The sequence below is a fragment of the Oncorhynchus gorbuscha genome, unplaced genomic scaffold (genome assembly GCF_021184085.1).
Source record: "Oncorhynchus gorbuscha isolate QuinsamMale2020 ecotype Even-year unplaced genomic scaffold, OgorEven_v1.0 Un_scaffold_662, whole genome shotgun sequence".
Taxonomy (NCBI): Eukaryota; Metazoa; Chordata; class Actinopteri; order Salmoniformes; family Salmonidae; genus Oncorhynchus; species Oncorhynchus gorbuscha.
This window is the reverse complement of record NW_025745758.1, coordinates 408,887-425,161: the sequence shown is the minus strand read 5'-3', so window position 1 is coordinate 425,161 and position 16,275 is coordinate 408,887. Positions and strand designations below refer to the sequence as shown.

Here is a 16,275-nt window from a genome sequence, read left to right as displayed (position 1 = left end):
GGATACCTACTGTTTGTGTGTATGTATGTGTGTAGGATATCTACTGTGTGTATGTATGTGCGTAGGATATCTACTGTCTGTGTGTGTGTATGTGCGTAGGATATCTACTGTTTGTGTGTATGTATGTGCGTAGGATACCTACTGTCTGTGTGTGTGTATGTGTGTAGGATACGTACTGTTTGTGTGTATGTATGTGTGTAGGATACCTACTGTCTGTGTGTGTGTATGTGTGTAGGATACGTACTGTTTGTGTGTATGTATGTGTGTAGGATACCTACTGTCTGTGTGTGTGTATGTGTGTAGGATATCTACTGTTTGTGTGTATGTATGTGCGTAGGATATCTACTGTTTGTGTGTATGTATGTGCGAAGGATGCCTACTGTTTGTGTGGAAGTGACGTATGTCTGTAAATTAGATCATTCCGGTGCTATTACATATTTGCAATCCTTAAATGATATGTGTTCAGAATAAAAACACAGTTTCTTCCATTGTGGTGGTGTTATGGGGTATCCAGGGGACATTTAAGTGCCCTTTCAACCTCACTCCAACATTGTGGTGGTGTTATGGGGTATCCAGGGGACATTTAAGTGCCCTTTCAACCTCACTCCAACATTGTGGTGGTGTTATGGGGTATCCAGGGGACATTTAAGTGCCCTTTCAACCTCACTCCAACATTGTGGTGGTGTTATGGGGTATCCAGGGGACATTTAAGTGCCCTTTCAACCTCACTCCAACATTGTGGTGGTGTTATGGGGTATCCAGGGGACATTTAAGTGCCCTTTCAACCTCACTCCAACATTGTGGTGGTGTTATGGGGTATCCAGGGGACATTTAAGTGCCCTTTCAACCTCACTCCAACATTGTGGTGGTGTTATGGGGTATCCAGGGGACATTTAAGTGCCCTTTCAACCTCACTCCAACATTGTGGTGGTGTTATGGGGTATCCAGGGGACATGTAAGTGCCCTTTCAACCTCTCCAAAGTGTCAGAAAGTTTTTTATTACTCTGTTTTTGCACGTTGGATCTTAAAATGTTCTAGGCAATGCTTTGTGCCACTCAGGTAAACTGCATATCTCTGGAAAGCTTATCTCATTGGCTACGATACTGTCAAGGTGCCATAGTAGCCAATCCCCCGTGTAATGGATGCCTACAGCGCGTAACCAGGCAACATCATATTTTTGATGTGCACAGATATAGTCCCTCGGTGGAAATTGGATGTTGCCATTAAGTCCTACATCACCAGATAACATGGCAGTAGGCTGGTGATCGATAACGGTAGGTCACGGACAGACAAATAAGACCTCCTCATGATCTGTGGAGTCCCGGCTTTCGGTGTCTATCGACGTATTCCCTGATTATTTTCTTTATGCTTCACAACGCTAACCGAACTTGTAGGTAGCAGCCATCTTGAAAATGAGGTCATCGGCTCTGCCTGCCCTTATAAATTCGTATGCCCATATATGGTAGTAAGTCACACCGAAGATTTGAAGGCACCGATCAAGAGCCAAGATACTCAGCTGACGGCAGACTTTGCAGATAGGGACTACCGTTTTCACACCAGACTGAATTGAATAAAAATCATTTTTTAAAATAGGGTCACCAAATATGAGAACTTTACATTCAAGAGGTTTTAATGGGACAGGGACACAGCTGCACACCTTTGATTTCCTGAGGGGTGTCTTTGGAGAAGGGCAGGGGATCTGGAGCCAGGACCAATACAGACAGCTTGCTGAAGACCAGCCCAAACACAGCTACTGCGAGGGCTTTGTGCTGCGTCTGGTCCAGGAAGTTCACTGGACTGGTGGGGGGCAACACAGCGGGAAGAGACCAGAGATAAGACCAAGCAAACAACCGCAAATGAATGGTAACATATTTCATTGTTATAAATTGTTATAAATTGTTATAAATTGTATGTTATTGCGATGAGGCAGCCTGAGTTGTTTTTGTAACAGTGATATTTTGTGTGGTTTCCCACTGGGCACAGATGTCAGTTCAACGTCTAGTTTTGATTTACATTTGGTTGAGTTGTCAACTAACATGAATTCAACAACTAAATGTCACCATGTCATTGGATTTTTAGGTTCAATTTTGGGTGGAAAAAAAACAGGAAATTCCCTCACATTTCCTTTCTTTTTTTTCTCAAATCCAATTAGTTTCCCACATTGATTCAATGTCATCACGTTTCATTTTGATGTTGAAATTACATGGAAACAACGCTGATTTTGAACCAGTATTTGCCCAGTGGGTTGTCACATATTGACAAGAGTTCCTGGTTGCTTCATGTTGCTGTGTTTGGTAAATGAACCTGCACTTTACCTTGAGATGCCAGTTGATCCACTGGCAAAACCCTCACATAGACTCTTTCTCCTCTTCAGGACTGCTAGAATCAGCACCACAACGAGCTAGGAGACAAGATATTCCATAAAACATTTTATACAATAGGAACTCTAATTCCTCTCCTAAACTACAGTACATCTACAGGACTGCTAGAATCAGCACCACAACGAGCTAGGAGACAAGATATTCCATAAAGTGATACAATAGGAACTCTAATTCCTCTCCTAAACTACAGTACAACTACAGGACTGCTAGAATCAGCACCACAACGAGCTAGGAGACAAGATATTCCATAAAGCGATACAATAGGAACTCTAATTCCTCTCCTAAACTACAGTACATCTACAGGACTGCTAGAATCAGCACCACAATGAGCTAGGAGACAAGATATTCCATAAAGTGATACAATAGGAACTCTAATTCCTCTCCTAAACTACAGTACAACTACAATCAGCACCACAACGAGCTAGGAGACAAGATATTCCATAAAGTGATACAATAGGAACTCTAATTCCTCTCCTAAACTACAGTACAACTACAGGACTGCTAGAATCAGCACCACAACGAGCTAGGAGACAAGATATTCCATAAAGTGATACAATAGGAACTCTAATTCCTCTCCTAAACTACAGTACAACTACAGGACTGCTAGAATCAGCACCACAACGAGCTAGGAGACAAGATATTCCATAAAGTGATACAATAGGAACTCCAATTCCTCTCCTAAACTACAGTACATCTAAGATAATCATCTAATGTACCATGTTGTCAAGCCAGAGGGCCTGAAGTAATATGGGGGGGGGTACTCCTAGGAAAGGACCTTCTGAATGCTACCTCCCCATTGTCTCATTATTTTTGATGAACCCCTGGTAAGTGGAGACGCTGACCCACCCTTCCAGCCTGGTCTCATAGACTAGACGTAACATAGGAAACCTTAAATAACCTGGGACACTCAAATGAGTATGATATGTTACGTTTGGTACGGTTGGGGCGTTTGGGTGTATAACATGGGCGTACACATCACAGACAAACTGAAATGGTCCACCCACACAGACAGTGTGGTGAAGAAGCGCAACGGCGCCTCTTCAACCTCAGGAGGCTGAAGAAATTCGGCCTGTCACCCAAAACCTGACAAACCTTTACAGATGCACAATCGAGAGCATCCTGTCGGGCTGTATCACAGCCTGTTACGGCAACTGCACCGCACTCAACCACAAGGCTCTCCAGAGGGTGGTGCGGTCTGCACAACTGCATAACCGGGGGCAAACTACCTGCCCTCCATGACATCTGACACCCGATGTCACAGGAAAGCCAAAAAGATCATCAAGGACAACAACCACCCGAGCCACTGCCTGTTCACCCCGCTACCATCCAGAAAGCGAGGTCAGTATAGATGCATCAAAGCTGGGACCGAGAGACTGAAAAACAGCTTCTAACTCAAGGCCATTAAACTGTTAAACAGCCATCACTAACTCAGAGAGGCTGCTGCCTACACTGAGACCCAATCACTAACTCAGAGAGGCTGCTGAGACCTAACTCACTGAGACCCAATCACTAACTCAGAGAGGCTGCTGCCTACACTGAGACAATCACTAACTCAGAGAGGCTGCTGCCTACACTGAGACCCAATCACTAACTCAGAGAGGCTGCTGCCTACACTGAGACAATCACTAACTCCAGAGGGCTGCTGCCTACACTGAGACCCAATCACTAACTCAGAGGGCTGCCTACACTGCTCACTAACTCAGAGGCTGCTGCCCCACTGAGACCCAATCACTAACTCAGAGAGGCTGCTGCCTACACTGAGACCCAATCACTAACTCAGAGAGGCTGCTGCCTACACTGAGACCCAATCACTAACTCAGAGAGGCTGCTGCCTACACTGAGACCCAATCACTAATACCTTAATAAATGGATCACTAGTCACTTTAAATAATGTTTACATATCTTACATTACTCACATCACATGTACAGTATATACTGTATTTTATACCATCTACTGCACCTTGCCTGTGCCGCTCGGCCATCACTCATCCATTTACTTATATGTACATATTCTCATTCACACCTTTAGATTTGTGTGTATTAGGTAGTTTCGCTACACTCACATTAACATCTGCTAACCATGTGTATGTGACCAATAACATCTGATAACCATTAACATCTGCTAACCATGTGTATGTGACCAATAACATCTGCTAACCATGTGTATGTGACCAATAACATCTGCTAACCATGTGTATGTGACCAATAACATCTGCTAACCATGTGTATGTGACCAATAACATCTGCTAACCATGTGTATGTGACCAATAACATCTGCTAACCATGTGTATGTGACCAATAACATCTGCTAACCATGTGTATGTGACCAATAACATCTGCTAACCATGTGTATGTGACCAATAACATCTCCTAACCATGTGTATGTGACCAATAACATCTCCTAACCATGTGTATGTGACCAATAACATCTCCTAACCATGTGTATGTGACCAATAACATCTGCTAACCATGTGTATGTGACCAATAACATCTCCTAACCATGTGACCAATAACATCTGATAACCATGTGTATGTGACCAATAACATCTGCTAACCATGTGTATGTGACCAATAACATCTGATAACCATGTGTATGTGACCAATAACATCTGCTAACCATGTGTATGTGACCAATAACATCTGCTAACCATGTGTATGTGACCAATAACATCTGATAACCATGTGTATGTGACCAATAATGTCATGTTTTGTCATTGATTATCATGTCTTGTCCCTGTGCTTCCCCTTCTATTCGTTTCCCTCTGCTGGTCTTATTAGGTTCTTTCCCTCTTTCTATCCCTCTCTCTCCCCCTCCCTCTCTCACTCTCTCGCTCTCTCTTCTCTCTATCGTTCCGTTCCTGCTCCCAGCTGTTCCTATTCCCCTAATCAATCATTTAGTCTTCCCACACCTGTTCCCGATCCTTTTCCCTGATTAGAGTCCCTATTTCTCTCCTTGTTTTCCGTTCCTGCCCTGTCGGATCCTTGTCTATAATTCACCGTGCTGTGTCTATGTATTGCCCTGTCGTGTCGTGTTTCCCTCAGATGCTGCGTGGTGAGCAGGTGTCTGAGTCTGCTAGGTTCAAGTGCCTTCCCGAGGCAACCTGCAGTTCTTGATCAAGTCTCCAGTCTGTTCTCGTCTTTACGAGTAGTATTATGCCTTTTGTTTTGTAAAGTATCTTTACTGGATTAAATACTCTGTTTTCGCCAAGTCGCTTTTGGGTCCTCATTCACCTGCATAACAGAAGGATCCGACCAAGGAATGGACCCAGCGACTACAGATGCTCGTAACACTGCCGTCGAGATCCAAGGAGCCATGCTCGGCAGACACGAGCAGGAATTGTCTGCTGCTCGCCATGCCGTGGAGAACCTGGCCGCTCAGGTTTCCGACCTCTCTGGACAGTTCCAGAGTCTTCGTCTCGTGCCACCTGTTACTTCCTGGCCTGCCGAGCCTCCGGAACCTAGGGTTAATAACCCACCTTGCTACTCCGGGCAGCCCACGGAGTGCCGCTCCTTTCTCACCCAGTGTGATATTGTGTTCTCTCTCCAACCCAACACATACTCTAGCGAGAGAGCTCGGGTTGCTTACGTCATTTCACTCCTTACTGGCCGGGCTCGAGAGTGGGGCACAGCTATCTGGGAGGCAAGGGCTGATTGTTCTAACAATTACCAGAACTTTAAAGAGGAGATGATTCGGGTTTTTGACCGTTCAGTTTTTGGTGGGGAGGCTTCTAGGGCCCTGGCTTCCCTATGCCAAGGTGATCGATCCATAACGGATTACTCTTTCGCACTCTTGCTGCCTCTAGTGACTGGAACGAGCCGGCGCTGCTCGCTCGTTTTCTGGAGGGACTCCACGCAGTGGTCAAAGATGAGATTCTCTCTCGGGAGGTTCCTTCCAGTGTGGACTCTTTGATTGCTCTCGCCATCCGCATAGAACGACGGGTAGATCTTCGTCACCAAGCTCGTGGAAGAGAGCTCGCGTCAACGGTGTTTCCCTGCTCCGCATCGCAACCATCTCCCTCCTCTGGCTCAGAGACTGAGCCCATGCAGCTGGGAGGTATTCGCATCTCGACCAAGGAGAGGGAACGGAGGATCACCAACCGCCTGTGCCTCTATTGCGGATTTGATGGACATTTTGTCAATTCATGTCCAGTAAAGGCCAGAGCTCATCAGTAAGCGGAGGGCTACTGGTGAGCGCTACTACTCAGGTCTCTTCATCTAGATCCTGTACTACTATGTCGGTCCATCTACGCTGGACCGGTTCGGGTGCTACATGCAGTGCCTTGATTGACTCTGGGGCTGAGGGTTGTTTCATGGACGAAGCATGGGCTCGGAAACATGACATTCCTTTCAGACAGTTAGACAAGCCTACGCCCATGTTTGCCTTAGATGGTAGTCATCTTCCCAGTATCAGATTTGAGACACTACCTTTAACTCTCACAGTATCTGGTAACCACAGTGAGACTATTTCTTTTTTGATTTTTCGTTCACCTTTTACACCTGTTGTTTTGGGTCATCCCTGGCTAGTATGTCATAATCCTTCTATTAATTGGTCTAGTAATTCTATCCTATCCTGGAACGTTTCTTGTCATGTGAAGTGTTTAATGTCTGCCATCCCTCCCATTTCTTCTGTCCCCACTTCTCAGGAGGAACCTGGCGATTTGACAGGAGTGCCGGAGGAATATCATGATCTGCGCACGGTCTTCAGTCGGTCCCGAGCCAACTCCCTTCCTCCTCACCGGTCGTATGATTGTAGTATTGATCTCCTTCCGGGGACCACTCCTCCTCGGGGTAGACTATACTCTCTGTCGGCTCCCCGAACGTAAGGCTCTCGAGGATTATTTATCTGTGTCTCTTGACGCCGGTACCATAGTGCCTTCTTCCTCTCCGGCCGGGGCGGGGTTCTTTTTGTTAAGAAGAAGGACGGTACTCTGCGCCCCTGCGTGGATTATCGAGGGCTGAATGACATAACGGTTAAGAATCGTTATCCGCTTCCCCTTATGTCATCAGCCTTCGAGATTCTGCAGGGAGCCAGGTGCTTTACTAAGTTGGACCTTCGTAACGCTTACCATCTTGTGCGCATCAGAGAGGGGGACGAGTGGAAAACGGCGTTTAACACTCCGTTAGGGCATTTTGAGTACCGGGTTCTGCCGTTTGGTCTCGCCAATGCGCCAGCTGTTTTTCAGGCATTAGTTAATGATGTTCTGAGAGACATGCTGAACATCTTTGTTTTTGTCTATCTTGACGATATCCTGATTTTTTTACCGTCACTCGAGATTCATGTTCAGCACGTTCGACGTGTTCTACAGCGCCTTTTAGAGAATTGTCTCTACGTAAAGGCTGAGAAGTGCTCTTTTCATGTCTCCTCCGTTACTTTTCTCGGTTCCGTTATTTCCGCTGAAGGCATTCAGATGGATTCCGCTAAGGTCCAAGCTGTCAGTGATTGGCCCGTTCCAAGGTCACGTGTCGAGTTGCAGCGCTTTTAGGTTTCGCTAATTTCTATCGGCGTTTCATTCGTAATTTCGGTCAAGTTGCTGCCCCTCTCACAGCTCTTACTTCTGTCAAGACGTGTTTTAAGTGGTCCGGTTCCGCCCAGGGAGCTTTTGATCTTCTAAAAGAACGTTTTACGTCCGCTCCTATCCTCGTTACTCCTGACGTCACTAGACAATTCATTGTCGAGGTTGACGCTTCAGAGGTAGGCGTGGGAGCCATTCTATCCCAGCGCTTCCAGTCTGACGATAAGGTTCATCCTTGCGCTTATTTTTCTCATCGCCTGTCGCCATCTGAGCGCAACTATGATGTGGGTAACCGTGAACTGCTCGCCATCCGCTTAGCCCTAGGCGAATGGCGACAGTGGTTGGAGGGCGACCGTTCCTTTTGTCGTTTGGACAGACCATAAGAACCTTGAGTACATCCGTTCTGCCAAACGACTTAATGCCCGTCAAGCTCGTTGGGCGTTGTTTTTCGCTCGTTTCGAGTTTGTGATTTCTTACCGTCCGGGTAGCAAGAACACCAAGCCTGATGCCTTATCCCGTCTGTTTAGTTCTTCTGTGGCTTCTACTGATCCCGAGGGATTCTTCCTTATGGGCGTGTTGTCGGGTTAACAGTCTGGGGAATTGAAAGACAGGTTAAGCAAGCACTCACGCACACTGCGTCGCCGCGCGCTTGTCCTAGTAACCTCCTTTTCGTTCCTGTTTCCACTCGTCTGGCTGTTCTTCAGTGGGCTCACTCTGCCAAGTTAGCTGGTCATCCCGGTGTTCGAGGCACTCTTGCGTCTATTCGCCAGTGCTTTTGGTGGCCGACTCAGGAGCGTGACACGCGCCGTTTCGTGGCTGCTTGTTCGGACTGCGCGCAGACTAAGTCGGGTAACTCTCCTCCTGCCGGTCGTCTCAGACCGCTCCCATTCCTTCTCGACCATGGTCTCACATCGCCCTAGACTTCATTACCGGTCTGCCTTTGTCTGCGGGGAAGACTGTGATTCTTACGGTTGTCGATAGGTTCTCTAAGGCGGCACATTTCATTCCCCTCGCTAAACTTCCTTCCGCTAAGGAGACGGCACAAATCATCATCGAGAATGTGTTCAGAATTCATGGCCTCCCGTTAGACGCCGTTTCAGACAGAGGCCCGCAATTCACGTCACAGTTTTGGAGGGAGTTCTGTCGTTTGATTGGTGCGTCCGTCAGTCTCTCTTCCGGGTTTCATCCCCAGTCTAACGGTCAAGCAGAGAGGGCCAATCAGACGATTGGTCGCATACTACGCAGCCTTTCTTTCAGAAACCCTGCGTCTTGGGCAGAACAGCTCCCCTGGGCAGAATACGCTCACAACTCGCTTCCTTCGTCTGCTACCGGGTTATCTCCGTTTCAGAGTAGTCTGGGTTACCAGCCTCCTCTGTTCTCATCCCAGCTTGCCGAGTCCAGCGTTCCCTCCGCTCAAGCGTTTGTCCAACGTTGTGAGCGCACCTGGAGGAGGGTGAGGTCTGCACTTTGCCGTTACAGGGCACAGACTGTGAGAGCCGCCAATAAACGCAGGATTAAGAGTCCAAGGTATTGTTGCGGCCAGAGAGTGTGGCTTTCCACTCGCAACCTTCCTCTTACGACAGCTTCTCGTAAGTTGACTCCGCGGTTCATTGGTCCGTTCCGTGTCTCCCAGGTCGTCAATCCTGTCGCTGTGCGACTGCTTCTTCCGCGACATCTTCGTCGCGTCCATCCTGTCTTCCATGTCTCCTGTGTCAAGCCCTTTCTTCGCACCCCGTTCGTCTTCCCTCCCCCTCCCGTCCTTGTCGAGAGCGCACCTATTTACAAGGTACGTAAGATCATGGACATGCGTTCTCGGGGACGGGGTCACCAATACTTAGTGGATTGGGAGGGTTACGGTCCTGAGGAGAGGAGTTGGGTTCCGTCTCGGGACGTGCTGGACCGTTCGCTTATTGATGATTTCCTCCGTTGCCGCCAGGGTTCCTCCTCGAGTGCGCCAGGAGGCGCTCGGTGAGTGGGGGGGTACTGTCATGTTTTGTCATTGATTATCATGTCTTGTCCCTGTGCTTCCCCTTCTATTCGTTTCCCTCTGCTGGTCTTATTAGGTTCTTTCCCTCTTTCTATCCCTCTCTCTCCCCCTCCCTCTCTCACTCTCTCGCTCTCTCTTCTCTCTATCGTTCCGTTCCTGCTCCCAGCTGTTCCTATTCCCCTAATCAATCATTTAGTCTTCCCACACCTGTTCCCGATCCTTTTCCCTGATTAGAGTCCCTATTTCTCTCCTTGTTTTCTGTTCCTGCCCTGTCGGATCCTTGTCTATAATTCACCGTGCTGTGTCTATGTATTGCCCTGTCGTGTCGTGTTTCCCTCAGATGCTGCGTGGTGAGCAGGTGTCTGAGTCTGCTAGGTTCAAGTGCCTTCCCGAGGCAACCTGCAGTTCTTGATCAAGTCTCCAGTCTGTTCTCGTCTTTACGAGTAGTATTATGCCTTTTGTTTTGTAAAGTATCTTTACTGGATTAAATACTCTGTTTTCGCCAAGTCGCTTTTGGGTCCTCATTCACCTGCATAACAAATAACATCTGCTAACCATGTGTATGTGACCAATAACATCTGCTAACCATGTGTATGTGACCAATAACATCTGATAACCATGTGTATTTGACCAATAACATCTGCTAACCATGTGTATGTGACCAATAACATCTGATAACCATGTGTATGTGACCAATAACATCTGCTAACCATGTGTATGTGACCAATAACATCTGATAACCAATAACATCTGCTAACCATGTGTATGTGACCAATAACATCTGATAACCAATAACATCTGCTAACCATGTGTATGTGACCAATAACATCTGATAACCAATAACATCTGCTAACCATGTGTATGTGACCAATAACATCTGCTAACCATGTGTATGTGACCAATAACATCTGCTAACCATGAGTATGTGACCAATAACATCTGCTAACCATGTGTATGTGACCAATAACATCTGCTAACCATGTGTATGTGACCAATAACATCTGCTAACCAATAACATCTGCTAACCATGTGTATGTGACCAATAACATCTGCTAACCATGTGTATGTGACCAATAACATCTGATAACCAATAACATCTGCTAACCATGAGTATGTGACCAATAACATCTGCTAACCATGTGTATGTGACCAATAACATCTGATAACCAATAACATCTGCTAACCATGTGTATGTGACCAATAACATCTGATAACCAATAACATCTGCTAACCATGAGTATGTGACCAATAACATCTGCTAACCATGTGTATGTGACCAATAACATCTGCTAACCATGTGTATGTGACCAATAACATCTGCTAACCATGTGTATGTGACCAATAACATCTGATAACCATGTGTATGTGACCAATAACATCTGATAACCAATAACATCTGCTAACCATGAGTATGTGACCAATAACATCTGCTAACCATGTGTATGTGACCAATAACATCTGCTAACCATGTGTATGTGACCAATAACATCTGCTAACCATGTGTATGTGACCAATAACATCTGATAACCAATAACATCTGCTAACCATGAGTATGTGACCAATAACATCTGCTAACCATGTGTATGTGACCAATAACATCTGATAACCAATAACATCTGCTAACCATGTGTATGTGACCAATAACATCTGATAACCAATAACATCTGCTAACCATGAGTATGTGACCAATAACATCTGCTAACCATGTGTATGTGACCAATAACATCTGCTAACCATGTGTATGTGACCAATAACATCTCCTAACCATGTGTATGTGACCAATAACATCTCCTAACCATGTGTATGTGACCAATAACATCTCCTAACCATGTGTATGTGACCAATAACATCTCCTAACCATGTGTATGTGACCAATAACATCTGCTAACCATGTGTATGTGACCAATAACATCTCCTAACCATGTGTATGTGACCAATAACATCTGATAACCAATAACATCTGCTAACCATGAGTATGTGACCAATAACATCTGCTAACCATGAGTATGTGACCAATAACATCTGCTAACCATGTGTATGTGACCAATAACATCTGATAACCATGTGTATGTGACCAATAACATCTGATAACCATGTGTATGTGACCATTAACATCTGATAACCAATAACATCTGCTAACCATGTGTATGTGACCAATAACATCTGCTAACCATGTGTATGTGACCAATAACATCTCCTAACCATGTGTATGTGACCAATAACATCTGATAACCAATAACATCTGCTAACCATGTGTATGTGACCAATAACATCTGCTAACCATGTGTATGTGACCAATAACATCTGCTAACCATGAGTATGTGACCAATAACATCTGCTAAGCATGTGTATGTGACCAATAACATCTCCTAACCATGTGTATGTGACCAATAACATCTGATAACCAATAACATCTCCTAACCATGTGTATGTGACCAATAACATCTGATAACCAATAACATCTCCTAACCATGTGTATGTGACCAATAACATCTGATAACCAATAACATCTCCTAACCATGTGTATGTGACCAATAACATCTGATAACCAATAACATCTGCTAACCATGTGTATGTGACCAATAACATCTGATAACCAATAACATCTCCTAACCATGTGTATGTGACCAATAACATCTGATAACCAATAACATCTGCTAACCATGTGTATGTGACGAATAACATCTCCTAACCATGTGTATGTGACCAATAACATCTGATAACCAATAACATCTGCTAACCATGTGTATGTGACCAATAACATCTGCTAACCATGAGTATGTGACCAATAACATCTGCTAACCATGTGTATGTGACCAATAACATCTGATAACCAATAACATCTGCTAACCATGTGTATGTGACCAATAACATCTGATAACCAATAACATCTGCTAACCATGTGTATGTGACCAATAACATCTGATAACCAATAACATCTGCTAACCATGTGTATGTGACCAATAACATCTGCTAACCATGAGTATGTGACCAATAACATCTGCTAACCATGTGTATGTGACCAATAACATCTGATAACCAATAACATCTGCTAACCATGTGTATGTGACCAATAACATTTGATTTGATTTGATTTGAACATGAATATCTAGCAACCAAAATATTGCGTGTTTGAATTTCCTCACAGACAACTTTAGCATTTTCTCTAATTAGCAACATTGGAACTACCAACTACTTTTTTAGCTACTTTGCGACTATATAGCATGTTAGCTAACCCTTCCCTTCCACCAATTATCCACCTAGCTAGCGTTAGCCAAAACAAATTGGAATTTGTAAGATATCATTTGAATTGTAATTCAGGAACATATCATACAAAATGGATGCTGGACAGCCACACATGAATACATACCATACCAAACATAACATATCATACAAAATGGATGCTGGACAGCCACACATGAATACATACCATACCAAACATAACATATCATACAAAATGGATGCTGGACAGCCACACATGAATACATACCATACCAAACATAACATAGCATACAAAATGGATGCTGGACAGCCACACATGAATACATACCATACCAAACATAACATATCATACAAAATGGATGCTGGACAGCCACACATGAATACATACCATACCAAACATAACATATCATACAAAATGGATGCTGGACAGCCACACATGAATACATACCATACCAAACATAACATATCATACAAAATGGATGCTGGACAGCCACACATGAATACATACCATACCAAACATAACATATCATACAAAATGGATGCTGGACAGCCACACATGAATACATACCATACCAAACATAACATATCATACAAAATGGATGCTGGACAGCCACACATGAATACATACCATACCAAACATAACATATCATACAAAATGGATGCTGGACAGCCACACATGAATACATACCATACCAAACATAACATATCATACAAAATGGATGCTGGACAGCCACACATGAATACATACCATACCAAACATAACATATCATACAAAATGGATGCTGGACAGCCACACATGAATACATACCATACCAAACATAACATATCATACAAAATGGATGCTGGACAGCCACACATGAATACATACCATACCAAACATAACATATCATACAAAATGGATGCTGGACAGCCACACATGAATACATACCATACCAAACATAACATATCATACAAAATGGATGCTGGACAGCCACACATGAATACATACCATACCAAACATAACATATCATACAAAATGGATGCTGGACAGCCACACATGAATACATACCATACCAAACATAACATATCATACTCATCAGAGTGTCACGGGTTTACATTTACTATGTTACGTGTACCCCTGAGTCCAGGTTGTCCCTACATAGTGCTCTGAGTGTGCTCTATTTGGCAGAGTCCTATGGTGTGTCAGTTCAATTATAATTCATGCCATTGTTCTCCTCAGAAAAGTGGAGCGAGCCCTCTACCACAAATTGGACAAGGCCTAACGATGACATATATCACTGATGATGTTGAGGGAGATGGCTTTCTGAGGTCATAGAGAGTAGCACCAATGTACTGACTGAACATCCCCTTTAGGGCATGGTCTACAGTCACCTGTACTGACTGAACATCCCCTTTAGGGCATGGTCTATAGTCATCTGTACTGACTGAACATCCCCTTTAGGGCATGGTCTACAGTCATCTGTACTGACTGAACATCCCCTTTAGGGCATGGTCTATAGTCATCTGTACTGACTGAACATCCCCTTTAGAACATGGTCTATATAAACATTCACTGTTTCCATTAATTCCAAACATTCATATTTGATATTCATTTGACCTGTGACCCCTACTGTTGTTGGTAAATGTGTACTGGATGTGTGTCTCTATAATTACATGGCTCATTAGTAAAAGAGACCTTGGTCTCAACATTACTTCCTGTTCGAGGTTGAAGTAAAACGTTTTCACCGGGTGTAAATATTGAAAAATAGACAGAAGGTCCGATACTTACAGATACTGAAGCGATGCATGTGTGAAAAAGCTGGTCATCCGCTGTGGGGTCACACGGGAGAATAACTCTGAAACAGTCATGTAACACAAGCTGAGCGATGACCGTCAGAAACCATTTACACAGAGCAAAAACAAACTCCCTAGATAACCTGTTCAGCCTGACTGTGCTCTCGGTAGCGAATCTGACAAGAGTTTCACCTAACAACTGAAAATATGCCATTTGTAATAGATAATTTAGTCATGGGTGGAAAAACTGGAAGAATTGAAAACCTGCTATACTTTGGCCCATGCAGGTCAGTGATTGAGAAACCCTTGATCTTAGATTAAATAAAATCATCATAACATTATGACACAGTCCCCCCCCATAATTCATTGCACTGATCCTGTGTGGCTCAGTTGGTAGAGCATGATGCTTGCAACATCAGGGTTGAACAAAATGTGATTCCCGCTGTGCTGTGGCCACCTATACGAAAATATATGTATTACTGTAAATCGCTATGGATTTATTAAAAAGTGTTGGCTAAATAGTATACTATTTACTGACCCTCATACTTACTCTTTTGGAGGTCTGGTAGGTTCCATATTGTTGGAGTACCAGTCTGAGTAGTCATAGTAGTTATACAGTTCCTCTTCTACCACCTTGGTCTGGTTCATCTTGATCTTGTCTCTGTTGCTGTAGTCCACGTTGACGGGTGAAAACCAGAGGAAATCCACCTAGCCAACCTCGATCATCAACCGTCTCTCCAACGCAGCTATGTCCCAACGCAGCGCAGCACTTCCCGATCAATAAATATTGGTAATTGTATTGAGAGTTGTAGCTTACTCCACTGTGTGTTGGGTAGCTTTGAGTTCAGGTTGTGCAGCGTCTGAGGTACAGAGAGAGAGAGAGAGACCTCTGGTCAGGTGTCCAGTCGTGTTGTCCCTGCTGTAGGAGTTTAGCACACACTCTAACAGAGTCTAACAATGCACCCTTACCCCAATACATTCCACACACACACTAACCACATAACACCCCCAGATTACCTCAGCACACAAAGACAGGGAGGGAGGGAGGGAGGGAGGGAGGGGGAGGGAGGGAGGGAGGGAGGGAGGGAGGGAGGGAGGGAGGGAGGGAGGGAGGGAGGGAGGGAGGGAGGGAGGGAGGGAGGGAGGGAGACCAGGGTCAAGGGGTAAGAGAAGGATGGCGAGAGGGATGAAGCTCTTTTGACCTCTAGTGACCTCAGTTTCGTGATTGAAGTAGCGAGCCAATAATAATGTTTCCGTCTGTGTTGGTGTTGTTGTAGTGGAGGTTGGTTCTCCTGCAGCAGGAAGACAGGCCATGTGTGATGTTGTTGTAGTGGAAGTTGGTTCTCCTGCAGCAGGAAGACCATGTGTGGTGTTGTTGTAGTGGAGGTTGGTTCTCCTG

At 44.7% G+C, this 16,275-nt stretch overlaps 1 protein-coding gene across 1 annotated transcript; it reads right to left on the bottom strand.

The window, feature by feature from the left end:
• Positions 1 to 324: 324 nt before the first annotated feature.
• On the bottom strand, positions 325 to 15,841 carry LOC124019735 (receptor for retinol uptake stra6-like). The gene is made up of 4 exons (XM_046335156.1): positions 15,427 to 15,841; positions 14,872 to 14,938; positions 2,316 to 2,401; positions 325 to 1,797 (listed from the first exon to the last, which is right to left on the bottom strand). Exons 1-4 carry the CDS (start codon positions 15,522 to 15,524, stop codon positions 1,620 to 1,622), a joined length of 429 nt encoding a protein of 142 aa, XP_046191112.1. The 5' UTR covers positions 15,525 to 15,841; the 3' UTR covers positions 325 to 1,619.
• Between the last annotated feature and the right edge of the window lie 434 nt (positions 15,842 to 16,275).